The sequence below is a fragment of the Salmo salar genome, chromosome ssa16 (genome assembly GCF_905237065.1).
Source record: "Salmo salar chromosome ssa16, Ssal_v3.1, whole genome shotgun sequence".
NCBI lineage: Eukaryota > Metazoa > Chordata > Actinopteri > Salmoniformes > Salmonidae > Salmo > Salmo salar.
In genome coordinates this window covers 50,540,963-50,554,548 of record NC_059457.1, presented here as the reverse complement: position 1 = coordinate 50,554,548, position 13,586 = coordinate 50,540,963, and the positions used below count along the sequence as shown (strand labels likewise).

General features: G+C 42.3%; 1 protein-coding gene across 1 annotated transcript; it reads left to right on the top strand.

Annotated features, from left to right (window-relative positions):
* Nucleotides 1-3,445: 3,445 nt before the first annotated feature.
* ftsj3 (FtsJ RNA 2'-O-methyltransferase 3) lies at nt 3,446-13,453 on the top strand. The gene is made up of 21 exons (XM_014149783.2): nt 3,446-3,669; nt 4,029-4,134; nt 4,332-4,378; nt 4,522-4,601; nt 4,836-4,935; nt 5,161-5,355; nt 5,592-5,707; nt 5,808-5,912; nt 6,058-6,158; nt 6,327-6,413; nt 7,590-7,769; nt 9,754-9,889; nt 10,057-10,247; nt 10,435-10,555; nt 10,830-10,914; nt 11,123-11,270; nt 11,555-11,649; nt 11,756-11,858; nt 11,956-12,139; nt 12,343-12,437; nt 12,658-13,453. The coding sequence occupies exons 1-21, from the start codon at nt 3,603-3,605 to the stop codon at nt 12,968-12,970; spliced, it is 2,655 nt and encodes an 884-aa protein (XP_014005258.1). The 5' UTR covers nt 3,446-3,602; the 3' UTR covers nt 12,971-13,453.
* The last annotated feature ends 133 nt before the right edge of the window (nt 13,454-13,586 follow it).

Here is a 13,586-nt window from a genome sequence, read left to right as displayed (position 1 = left end):
TTGGAGTCTTTAGTCTTTATTATTACAATAATAACCTGTTCTTTTATTTTTGTTATATAATTCAATTTTGTCAAGCACATACATAGTTCTGAATAGCATCTACAATTCTAACACAAAAAGAAAACTGACAGAACTAACTGAATCACAATTAAAAATAATGAACTGTGAATTGTTTTATCAACTGTTAAGTATGTTGACACACTTTACATAAGAGAGGTACAGTATGAAGATAGGCTAAAACTGCTTCTCCAATAGAAATCCCTGATCACACTTGTAGGCGATGTTGGGTGGCTAAACTCATGCATAAAAATCAATGAGGTACTTACTGTATATAAACCCTGGATTGCTGCAATGTATTGGCCAATGAGAGTTTGAAACCACCGGTTGGCGTTATTAGCACTTCTCAGTAGGAGCAGTTCTGCATTGGAATGAAAGGAATTCTACAGTATTTCAATGAAGTATTTCAAGGACAAAATCACATGTATTTAAGTATTTGTTTGTTGTAGTGGGGACAGTAACATTAGTAATTTAAAAAAATGATACCTTAAGGAAAATGTTTAAATATAGTTATATATTTATATTTGTACTCTTAGCTCACATAATATCATTTTAGAGTATACATTAAGATATCTGGTAATAGAATACATGTGTCAAAACAAATGTAGACATTAATAAATGCATTCTATAGCTTCCAAAATATTTTACATCGGTGAGGGAGTTCCAAAATGGAGGCACGGAGACTAAAAAACCGCTCTCATAAAACGTTTCTAGTGTGTATATAAATCATTGGTACACGTCGTCGGGTCACGGTAGTCTCGCGCCGAATTGCGCATGTGCTGACGGTCAACTCAAAGGTACTCACTCCTTCGCTATAAAGTTGTTTTTGACGAAAATGAAATCCTGTCAGTTTGTCACTTTCACAAGGTTGGAGTAATAACATGTTCAACTACTTAAGACATTGGCTCGAATCTAGGTTATGCCCAGTGGTGGAAAATGCACCCAATTGTCATACTTGAGTAAAAGTAAAGATTCCTTAATAGAAAATGACTCAAGTAAAAGTGAAAGTCACGCAGTAAAATACTACTTGAGTAAAAGTCTAAAACTATTTGGTTTTAAATATACTTAAGTATCAAAAGTAAATGTAATTGCTAAAATATACTTAAGTATCAAAAGTTAAAGTATGAATCTTTTCAAATTCATTATATAAAGCAAATCAGATGGCACCATTTTCTTGTTTTCTTTCATTTACAGATAGCCAGGGGCACACTCCAACACAGACATTAATTATAAACAAAGCATGTGTTAAGTGAGTCCACAGATCAGAGGCAGTAAGGATGACCAGGGATGTTAAGTGTGTGAATAAGAAAAAATGTCTATCCTGCTAAACATTCAAAATGTAATGAGTACTTTGGCAGTCAGGGAAAATGTATGGAGTAAAAAGTACCTAATTTTATTTTGGAATGTAGTGAAGTAAAAGTAAAAGTTGTCAAAAATGTAAATAGTAAATTAAAGCACTTAAGTAGTACTTTCATGTATTTTTACTTAAGTGCTTTACACAACTGGTTATGCCTTTAGATTTAAAGAAAATTAACAAATAAGGAATCATTTTTTATTCTCAAACCCTAAACCCAGGCCTGGTCTGTCTGATGTTTGCAAGCGTTCCCGGAAGTCCCGCAATGTTGAGGCGTTGGGTTTAGAAACCGTGCCTACATTATTTTATATATATATATTAGTACCAGTCAAAAGTTTGGACACAACTACTCATTCAAGGGGTTTTATTTATTTGTACTATTTTCTACATTGTAGAATAATTGTGAAGACATCAAAACTGTGGAATAACACATATGGAATCATGTAGTAACCAAAAAAGTGTTAAACAAATCAAAATATATTTTATATTTGAGATTCTTCTAAGTAGCCACCCTTTGCTTTGATGACAGCTTTGCACACTCTTGGCATTTTCTCACCCAGTTTCATCTGGAATGCTTTTCCAACAGTCTTGAAGGAGTTCCCAGATATGCTGAGCACTTGTTGACTGTTTTTCTTCACTCTGCGGTCCAACTCATCCAAAACCATCTCAATTGGGTTGAGGTCGGGTGATTGTGAAGGCCAGGTCATCTGATGCAGCACTCCATCACTCTCCTTCTTGGTCAAATAGCGCTTACACAACCTGGAGGTGTGCTGGGTCATTGTCCTGTTGAAAAATAAATGATAGTTCCACTAAGAGCAAACTAGATGGGCTGGCGTATCGCTGCAAAATGCTGTGGTTGCCATGCTGGTTAAATGTGCCTTTAATTCTAAATATATCATAGACAGTGTCACCAGCAAAGCACCCCCACACCATCACACCTTCTCCATGCTTCACGGTGGGAACCACACATGCAGAGATCATCTGTTCACCTACTCTGCATCTCACAAAGACACAGCAGTTGGAACCAAAAATCTCAAATTTTGACTCCTCAGACCAAAGAACAGATTTCCACCAGTCTAATGTCCATTGCTTGTGTTTTTTGGCCCAAGCAAGCCTCTTTTTCCTGTTGGTGTCCTTTAGTAGTGGTTTCTTTGCAGCAATTCGACCATGAAGGCCTGATTCACACAGTCTCCTCCTCTGGTATACCACCCCTACTTTGTCACAACCTAACTGATTGGCTCAAACACATTAAGAAGGAAAGAAATTCCACAAATTAACTTTTAACAAGGCACATCTGTTAATTGAAATGCATTCCAGGTGACTACCTCATGAATCTGGTTGAGAGAATGCCAAGAGTGTGCAAAGCTGTCATCAATGCAAAGGGTGGCTACGTTGAAGAATCTCAAATCAAAAATATATTTTGATTTGTTTAACACTTTTTTGGTTACTATATGATTCCATAAGTGTTATTTCATAGTTTTCATGTCTTCACTATTATTCTACAATGAAGAAAATGGTAAAAATAAAGAAAAACCTTTGAATGAGGAGGTGTGTCCAAACTTTTGACTGGTAATGTATATATATATATATATATATATATATACATTTTTTTTTTTAGTTTTTTTTTTATTAACAACAAATCAATACAAAAAGTACATGGGGGAACACAAGTATATATGAAGAATATACAAAGGACATTTGGCCTAGGGGGTACAATATCAAATTACACCTAAAGGGGCATACACACACTCATAATTCGAACAGCTTTTTTGTTGGTAGAATTTTTAGTTGTCTTAAAATATAATTATTTTTGTAAGGTAAGAAAATGTGGTGTTTTTTTGTAAATTTACATTTGTGAATATGAAATTTGGCCAAAAGAATAATGAAATGAATTACATCAAATTGTTTCAACCTATTTCTATCGTAGGTAAAGAATCCAAGCAGTATATCTCTCACATTATTTTATAGTTGGCAATGAATGTATCTGTCTGTTTCACTGTCTGTTGTGGTCCTTGGTTCAATAAAGTTTCCAGGCTTCAAACGTATATGTGACGTAGATATCATGCGCAGAGAAGCCACACGTGTTATGTTTTCATGGAGGTGGTTGGTAATCTACTTCGGTAATTTGTAAATCGTAATATTCCAAAGGAAACGCAATTTAAATAATAAGTGATCAACAACAGCAGCAAACATGGGGAAGAAACTCAAAGTTGGAAAGACCAGAAAAGATAAATTCTACCACTTAGCAAAGGAAACGGGTAAGATCTGTAAACACAGAGAACTCATCGTGCTATTAGCCTCATTTAAATGGGCTAGCTAAATCAAGTCCAAGTTAATTAATACAGTAGCTAAACAGTAAGCTAGTTGTACTGTGTGCTTTTGAGTTTAAACAGATACTGTATATGTAACGTTAGCTACCTAGCTATTGTTTCCCGTCAGGGATTGGGTATCCTTGATCATATAGCCATCAATATTCAAGAACATAGCTATCTAGAGAGATACTGTAGCTAACTGGCTTCTCAGCAGGATCGTGTAGCATTAAAACAGCTGGCTAGCAATGTAGAAATGACATTGTCTGGTTATACATGTGTAATACACTCGCTCTCCTCTCCCTCAGGGTATCGTTCACGTTCTTCCTTCAAGCTTATTCAGCTGAACCGAAAATTCCAGTTCTTACAGAAAGCCAGGGCTCTGGTGGACTTGTGCGCTGCTCCGGGTGGTTGGTGGGTACAGTAGCTATCTGCATCGCGTGTCACATGATCTCAATATACTCTCATACGCTACTGACTGTCAAGTCTTACTTTAGCTAGCTATTTGATATGTTCAACATCAACTTGTCCTGTAGTTGGAATATTAAATATGGTCGTATCTTGTTTTATATATTTTTTTGTCAACATTCTTTCTCTCTGTCATACCATAGGTTACAGGTGGCGTCCAAGTTTATGCCCATCTCCAGTCTTGTTATTGGTGAGTCAAACCACGTCTCAGACACCTCTAACATATACCAACTACTGTGGTACGTAATACTTAGCCGACATCTTTAAAAAAAAATCCCTGTTGCAGTGCTGTTATAGTTATTTGATGATGTCATTGCGTTCCTATCGCCAAAGGTGTCGACTTGGTCCCAATCAAATCTATCCCCAACGTGGTCACCCTGACAGAGGACATCACCACAGAGAAATGCCGGCAGGTAGGTACAAACGCTAAGGTCAGAGGTCAAATTAGTGAGTCTGTTATTTAACCATAACAGGATGGTGTTTTAATGTAGTACAGTACAGTGTTGACATAACTCCTATTAAATGTTCTAGGACAGTATTCTCTGATACACTGTTATATGTGTTGGTAACTTCATCATACATCACCAAATTGTGACAACTTTAGTCCTACAGAGGACAGTGTTTGATGTAACTGTTGTTTTGGCCAGGCTCTGAGGAAGGAGCTCCAGACATGGAAGGTGGACGTGGTCCTAAATGACGGAGCTCCAAATGTTGGAGCCAACTGGGTGCATGATGCCTTCTCTCAGGGTAAGTAACGCACTGATAACACCTTTATATGCAAACTGAGAGGAAATAAGCTTAACACCACGTTTGTCCGTCCATCAGCTATATGGCATGTTCACACTCATAACATATGTACAGTAGAAATGCGTATTAAATTAACAGTAAATGAATGACATTCGAAGGTAATAAATCAGTCTCGAGGAGCAGAACACAATCTTTGTATTACTTGAACCCTCCTCTACCTACCAGCTCATCTGACCCTGATGGCTCTGAAGCTGGCGTGTGACTTCCTGGCCAAAGGGGGCACGTTTGTCACCAAGGTGTTCCGCTCCAAAGACTACCAGCCACTGCTGTGGATCTTCCAGCAGTTCTTCAAGAAGGTGCAGGCTACCAAGCCCCAGGCCTCCAGAAACGAGTCGGCTGAGATCTTCGTCATCTGCCAAGGTGAGTTGGTTCACCCCGACTCTCTATAGCAGACTTGAAAGAGTGAGAAGTGCCATTGATTTTCATTGAGGATTTTTCCATTCTGATTGGAATTCCTATTCACTTCCTGAATTGACTCCAACCCTGCTCTTTAGCACCAGGTATCTAGAGTAAATTGAGAAATATATACTTAGCGTTTATTGTGGTAAATGTTGGTCTTGTTGAGTAACTGAGGATGGGACTTCATTCCATTTCAGGCTACCTGGCCCCAGACAAAATTGACAACAAGTTCTTCGACCCCAAACATGCTTTCAAAGAGGTGGAGATCCAAGCCAAGGCTATCAAAGACCTGGTCCCTCTGAAGAAACCAAAGGTGTGTGTGTGTGCACCTGTGTCTAAGTCTTCACAGTGAAGTCTTCTGAATGAACAGACTGTATATTTGAGTGGCTTCATTCACTCATGCTGTGTTTCAGGCGGAGGGATACACAGATGGTGATCTGACCCTGTATCACACCTTCTCAGCGACCGCCTTCCTCAAGGCTGACAACCCTGTGGACTTCCTGAGCAAAGCCAACGAGGTGAGACGCATCATACAGAACTTTACAATGGCAGTCAGCATTGATGGCAAGTTAACTTGCTGGCTAGCTAAACCACATTTAGCTACAATAGAATTTCTGTCTCTGAGCAGATTTTAATATTGTTTTTATTGGGGTGTCCCTCCAGATCAATTTTGACAACCCTGAGTTGGAGTCTCACGAGGCCACATCTGACGAGGTCATAGAGTGTTGCCGTGACATCAAGGTTCTGGGCCGCAAGGAGCTCCGGTAAGCCAATGAGATTGTTGTACTGTAATGATAACAATACACTGAGTTCATAAAGTGTTTTTTATAGACCCAAATACGTACTGCAACTCAAGTCTCATCGCCGGCCCTCCTATAGCGCTCTCCAAGGACCTTTTCCCTCTGACCCTGTGTATGTGTGTGTGTCCTTAGTCTGCTGCTGAACTGGAGGTCCAAGCTGAGGAGATACCTGGCTAAGAAGCTAAAGGATGAGGCCAAACAGCTGGATGAGGACATCAAGTAAGAATCCTTTTAAACATTCCTTAATCTTCATATCTACAGCAAGTTCTATTGAGAGAGACTCCCAGTCCAGATTTAACTCCCAGTCCAGATTGAACCCCTAGACTCCCAGTCCAGATTGAACCCCTAGACTCCCAGTCCAGATTGAACCCCTAGACTCCCAGTCCAGATTGAACCCCTGGACTCCCAGTCCAGATTGAACCCCTGGACTCCCAGTCCAGATTGAACCCCTGGACTCCCAGTCCAGATTGAACCCCTGGACTCCCAGTCCAGATTGAACCCCTAGACTCCCAGTCCAGATTGAACCCCTAGACTCCCAGTCCAGATTGAACCCCTGGACTCCCAGTCCAGATTGAACCCCTGGACTCCCAGTCCAGATTGAACCCCTAGACTCCCAGTCCAGATTGAACCCCTGGACTCCCAGTCCAGATTGAACCCCTAGACTCCCAGTCCAGATTGAACCCCTAGACTCCCAGTCCAGATTGAACCCCTAGACTCCCAGTCCAGATTGAACCCCTAGACTCCCAGTCCAGATTGAACCCCTAGACTCCCAGTCCAGATTGAACCCCTGGACTCCCAGTCCAGATTGAACCCCTGGACTCCCAGTCCAGATTGAACCCCTGGACTCCCAGTCCAGATTGAACCCCTGGACTCCCTAAGGCCCCTGGTAGAACAGATCCAGGTAGGTACTGACTCCACCTGGTCTTCCGTTTGTTCCCTCCATATTGTTTTATACCCATCCAGTCTGAACACATGAGAGTATCATGAGTTGCCTATCTAGGGATTGGGCCTGATTTTGGTAACAAGATAATCTCTTTTACACAGGTATGAGGTATGTCAGTGTAACAGTGTAGGTTCCGTCCCTCTCTTCGCCTCAACCTGGGCTCGAACCAGGGACCCTTGCACACATCAACAACTGACACCCCACGAAGCATCGTTACCCATCGCGCCACAAAAGCCGCGGCCCTTGCAACGCAAGGGGAAACCCTACTTCAAGTCTCAGAGCGAGTGACGTCACTGATCGAAACGCTATTAGCGCGCACCACCGCTAACTAACTAGCCATTTCACATCGGTTACATCAGGTTCTAAATTAATATTATTTGAAGTTGCACATCCCATTATACAGAGCAGTAGGCATCAATAACATTGGCCTTTATTGTTGTGCTTGTGTGCAGACTGAGTTCAGGTGAGGAGGCGAGCGATGCAGAGGAGAAGAAAGAAGAGAAGAAAGAGGAGAAGGAGAAAAAGAAAATGACGGTGGCTGAAAAGAAGGAAGAAGAGGCTGAGTTGGAGGAGGAAGAGATGGAGCAGAAACTGGCTGAGCTGAAAGCCGAGGAGGTGGCAGAGCTGAGACGGTAAGTCTATACTGAGGAGATGGCAGAGCTGAGATGGTAAGTATTTTATACTGAGGAGGTGGCAGAGCTGAGACGGTAAGTCTTTTATACTGAGGAGGTGGCAGAGCTGAGACGGTAAGTCTATACTGAGGAGGTGGCAGAGCTGAGACTAAGTCTAAACTCACTGCTCACCTATCTGCTCTCTAATGCATATACCAACAATGGGATTTGATGGATCAATATAGAATAACTTCACTATTCACACAGTACAGATACAATACACAAGTACCAAGAATCAATGTTCATTAACTTCTATGGGCTAGGTGGGACGGTAGCGTCCCACCTGCGGGACACAGCCAGTGAAATATCAGGGCGGCAAATTGAAAAACAACAAAATGTCATAATTCAACTTTCTCAGACATACGACTATTTTACACCATTTTAAAGATACACTTCTCCTTGATGTAACCACATTGTCCGATTTCAAAAAGGCTTTACAGCGAAAGCAAAACATTAGATTATGTTAGGAGAGTACATAGACAAAAATAATTACACAGCCATTTTCCAAGCAAGGACATGTGTCAATAAAACCCAAAACACAGCTAAATGAAGCACTAACCTTTGACGATCGTCATCAGATGACACTCCTAGGACATTGTTACACAATACATGTATGTTTTGTTCGATAAAGTTGATATTTATATCCAAAAACAGCATTTTACATTGGCGCGTGACGTTCAGAAAATATTTTGCCTCCAATACTGCCAGTGAATCAGCACAACAATTTACAAAAATACTCATCGTAAACGTTGATAAAATATTAAACTGTTATTCAAAGAATTATAGATGAACATCTCCTTTATGCAACCGCTGTGACAGATTTCAAAAAAGATTCACGGGGAAAGCACACTTTGCAATAATCTGAGTACTTTTTCTCAGAAAAATACACCAGGCAATACAGATACCCGCCATTTTGGAGTCATCTAAAATCATAAATAGCATTAGAAATATTCACTTACCTTTGATGATCTTCATCAGAAGGCACTTCCAGGAATCCCAGGTCCACAATAAATGTTGTTTTGTTCGATAAAGTTCATCATTTATGTCCAAATAACTCCTTAGTTGTTTGTGTGTTCAGTAAGCTACTCCAAATGTAAGAAGTGCGCCGAAAATGTCACGACAAAAAGTTATTTACGTTCGTTGAAACATGTCAAACGTTGTAAAACATCAATCTTTAGGGCCTTTTTAACTTAGAACTTCAATAATATTCCAACCGGACGATTCCAGTGTCTTGAAGAAAAAAAAAACGTTTTGGAACACAGCTACCTCGTCACGTGAATGCGCGTAATTGTGGCCTGTCATTCTCGCGGTCGTCAGACTCCAGGAGGTCTTGTTCGCTCTCTGTTGACTGCAGAAGCCTGAAACACGTTCTAAAGACTGTTGACATCTAGTGGAAGCCTTAGGAAGTGCAAATTGAACCCTAAGTCACTGTATACTGAATAGGCCCAGTCTTGAAAAACTACAATCCACATCCTGGTTGGATTTTTTTCTCAGGTTTTTGCCTGCCATATGAGTTCTGTTATACTCACAGACACCATTCAAACAGTTTTAGAAACTTCAGAGTGTTTTCTATCCAAATCTACTAATAATATGCATATTCTAGTTTCTGAGACAGAGTAGTAACCTGTTTAAATTGGGTACGTTTTTCATCCGGCCGTGAAAATACTGCCCCCTAGCCCAGACAGGTTAAAAAGCCTTACTGATGCTGGAACAAAACTGGTGTCTTGGTCTTGAGAGGTAGAGACCTGAGTCTGCGGCCTGATGGCAACTGCTTCCTGATTTCATTTATTTTTTAAGGGGGGGGGAGTTATGATATGACAGATGTGCTATATTTCCTGTTTGTAAGGCATGTTGCCATGTTTGCTGGTGTATTCTGTGACCAGTGCTGTATTGTCCAATGTGAGGTGTTGTGCTGACGTGCGTGCTGGTGTGTTGTGCCAACCAGGAAGAAGAAGAAGCTTCTGAAGGAAAGGAGGAAGCAGAGGGAGAGGGTGGCACTGAAGATGGACCTGCCGGGAGTCTCCATCGCAGATGGCAACGACTCCTCCATGTTCTCCCTCGCAACCATTAACAAGGCCACGGTAACACAGAGACTGATATGCATGCACATACACACACCAATTGACCATGGACATGGTTTTGAATAGATTTTTAGAAGGTCGTTTTTGTTTTTGACTCATAAAATGGTGATGTATTTCTCCTGATTGTGAAAAGCTTAATCTTTCCCCTCATTCCGTCCCTCTCCTAGGTTCTGGGTGAGCTCACCAAGGGGGACATGAAGTTAGCTGATGCCATGGTGGAAGGGGAGGAGGACCTGTACTTCTCTGACGAAGGTGACAGTGACGAGGTCTCCCTGGTCTCTGACCTGGACGATGACGACTTGGATGAGATCATAGAGAAACAGAAGGAGATGGCCAAGGACAAGGCCACCAAGAAAAAGTATGTCTTTCACTCAGTTTCTCTCTGTCTCTTTCTCTGCATCTGTCTGTATCGCTGCTTTTGACACTCAGGGCAGTCACTTTAACTTCGTACATTAAGTTACTTCTACTCAATCCACTTTTGGTTCATAACTTCATAAATGTTACTGTTTTATTTTTTTTTAATGCTTGGTGTGTGTGTGTTGTAGAGTGTCCTTCAGTGTGGAGAAGGAGGAGGAGGAGGAGGAGGAGGAAGGGAGTGGACTGATAGTGGAGCTGGAGGGAAAGGAGGAGAAGAGGGACCGTGAGACCAGCATGTGGTTCAGCAAGGTCTGTAGTACACACAGTCACCCACCCACACACACTGACACGTAAACCCACACACACAGTCACACACACACAACAACACGCTGTACCCACCCACACACAAACCCACACACACACACTCACTGACCCACCCACACATACGTGCTCACCGACACGCTGTACGCGCCCACCCACTAACACAGACTTCCTCATGCACATGGAGTACTTTTATAGTACCCTTGGTTCTCTCATCTCTGTGACCTCTGACCTTATGATGTGACTTTCTGACCCCCGACAGGACATCTTCTCTGAACTGGATCTGGACGGAGATGCAGCGAGCGAGCTGCGACAGACACAGATGCTACAGAAAAAGGACCCTACAGGTACAGGACGAGTACAGCAGGACTGTGTCGCAATAAAGTGTCTTTCTTCATTCCTGTTTGATAGGTGGAAATTCCCAGTAGGTGTCCACCATATTGCTTTCAGCCCAGTGTAGGTAAAAGGGAAGAGTCCACTTTAGACTGAGATTCGTCCGTAGTGAGAGAAGAGTGTTGGATGAACTTTTTGTAACACCATTTGTTGTGTCTCCAGCCAAGGGGAAGAAGAGGAAAACCCAAGAGGAGCCTGATACGGCCCAGCCCCAGGGGGAAGAGGCAGGGCCTTCGCAGGAAGCTGGGGCAGAGGGGGATAGCGACAGCTACTCTGATGATGACAACAGCAGTGACGAGGATGATGAGAGGTCAGGGTCACATGACTTATTAAAGAATAGACTAGAACTTTTGTCCCATTTTGTCATATTGTTAACAAAATACCTTTTCAATAATTTTGCAGGATTCTGATAGCGAACAGATTGAAAAATGATTGGAGGAATTCTTTGATTTGAGATTAATATTAGATTGCACAGTCTTCTATTTGACAGATTCCAACAGGGGTAATGCTGGTAGACATTATGACTTGGCTTATGACCAAAACAAGCACTTTCCCTGGTCATCTAAAAGTGTAAACATCATGTGTGGTCTACAGGAGCATCGCTCAGATGAAGAAGGCTAAAGGGTCCGGCAGTATCCAAGGAGACGCCGACGGCGACGACTTCCAGGTGGTGCCAGTGGAGAGCACCAGTGAGTAAAGAGAACATGTCCTGGGTGCGGGCCTTAGAGTGACTGTTTAGACCAATGGCAAGATTTTAAGCGGTCCTGAAGCTTTAACTGGTGTGTGTTGCCCCAGGCAAGCGTGCTCGCATCATGAATGCGGAGGGTTTGGCCCTGGGCTGTCAGATCGCCACCTCCAAGAAGAGATCAAGGGACCTAGTTGACGGCTCCTTCCACAGGCAAGATTAGCTGAATACTCTCTGTGTGTGTTCACTAATGATACCACTTATTTAGCCATGCCATGTATTATTTCTGTGTGACGATGTATGTGTTCAGGTTTGCTAGCTCGGAGGACCAGTGCGAGGTGCCCGAGTGGTTCGTGGATGACGAGAAGAAACACAGGAATAAGCCTATCCCCGTCACCAAGGAGATGGTGGAGGAGTACAAGGCAAAATGGAAGGAGATCAATGCCAGGCCCATTAAACGAGTGGCTGAGGCCAAGGCCAGGAAGAAGAGGAGGGTAAGAGAGAGAGAGATGGTGGAACGAGAGGGTAGAAGTAGAGGGGGAAAGATAATATTATGAAGGGAAATGGAAGGGAGACGGGGGAATGAGGGTAGAGGAGGATGTTGGGTAAAAAGGTAGGTGACAGATGGAGAAAGGGTGTTAAGATGGAGGATGCAGCATACAGTATGTGACCTTTGTTTATCTGTGCGGTGTGACAGATGCTGAAGAAGATGGAGTCAGCCAAGAAGAAGGCGGAGACCGTGGTCAACACAGTGGACATTGGTGAAAGGGAGAAGATGGCCCAGCTAAAGAGGTACAAATGCCATTTTACACCATCAAAACCTCTGCGACTACATGTACCACAACCATTTACACTGCTAAATCTCTGGCAGTGACATGTACCATTACAGTAGGACTTTACTACACCTGTGGCTAGCTATATAACTACCACTTTACTCTACCTCTAGCAGTGACATGTACCACTAATATTTTACTTTACTTACTGAAGTCCCTTCTCTCTCTCTGTTTTTTAGTATCTATAAGAAGGCGGGTCTTGGTAAGGAGAAGAGGGAGATCACGTACGTCGTGGCCAAGAAGGGCTCTGGTACCAAGAGGGTTCGTCGTCCGGGCGGTGTCAAGGGCCAGTTCAAAGTGGTGGACGGCCGCATGAAGAAGGACATGAGAGGCATGCAGAGGAAAGAGCAGCGCGAGAGAGGGGGCAAGAAAGGAGGGAAGGGGAAAGGAGGGGGCAAAGGAAAAGGCAGAGGTGGTGGTGGTGGTGGAGGAGGATTTAAGGGTGGAAGAGGAGGGATGAAGGGTGGAAAAGGACGTCCTGGCAGGAAATGAGTAAAAGAACGCCGCTCTGTCCCCTCCTTTTGTTTTCGGAGGTTAAATTAACTTTCCCCTCCATTTTGTATCTGAGAGTTGTCATATAGGCAAGCTAAGATGGCTGCCACACTGCTGGTTCTGCTACAGTGGAATTGTGGGTAACAAAACTTCCCTGGTGTACTTTGAGACCCTCTACCGAAACAGTGACCGCCGTACTGAAAAGCATGATAAAACAATACAGGTATCCTCCAATCTTTTGGGTAAATAAAATGAGTGCTGTGTGTACATCTTTCTATGAGAGGATGACATACTTGCCTTACATCCAGTGTTGACTGAAGCTGTTTCAGTGCACACCCTGAACCACTCTGTAATAAATGGTTTCGATCAAGATTTCACATGAATAGTAATGTGTATTAAAATACATGTGCTTTCAACAGATGTTCTTTTAAATCTTGTAAATACTGATGATTTCACAATAAATTTCTTGATGAAACAAGTTAATTGATTATCTGTACCTCCCTGATTCTCTTTAACTAAAGTTTCTTCATCCAATGGTCACCCCTACAAAGATTTGAAAATCAATATTTTTACTCGTGTTAATCTGATGGACTGTCAGCCCTTCTCTCTTAAACTA

Excerpts from the sequence above, each read along its gene's own strand:
- ftsj3 (XM_014149783.2), top strand. The coding sequence starts at position 3,603 with ATGGGGAAGAAACTCAAAGTTGGAAAGACCAGAAAAGATAAATTCTAC. Across the intron at positions 10,248-10,434 it reads GACAAGGCCACCAAGAAAAA|AGTGTCCTTCAGTGTGGAGA; the intron begins GTATGTCTTTCA and ends TGTGTGTTGTAG. Across the intron at positions 12,140-12,342 it reads AGGCCAGGAAGAAGAGGAGG|ATGCTGAAGAAGATGGAGTC; the intron begins GTAAGAGAGAGA and ends GCGGTGTGACAG.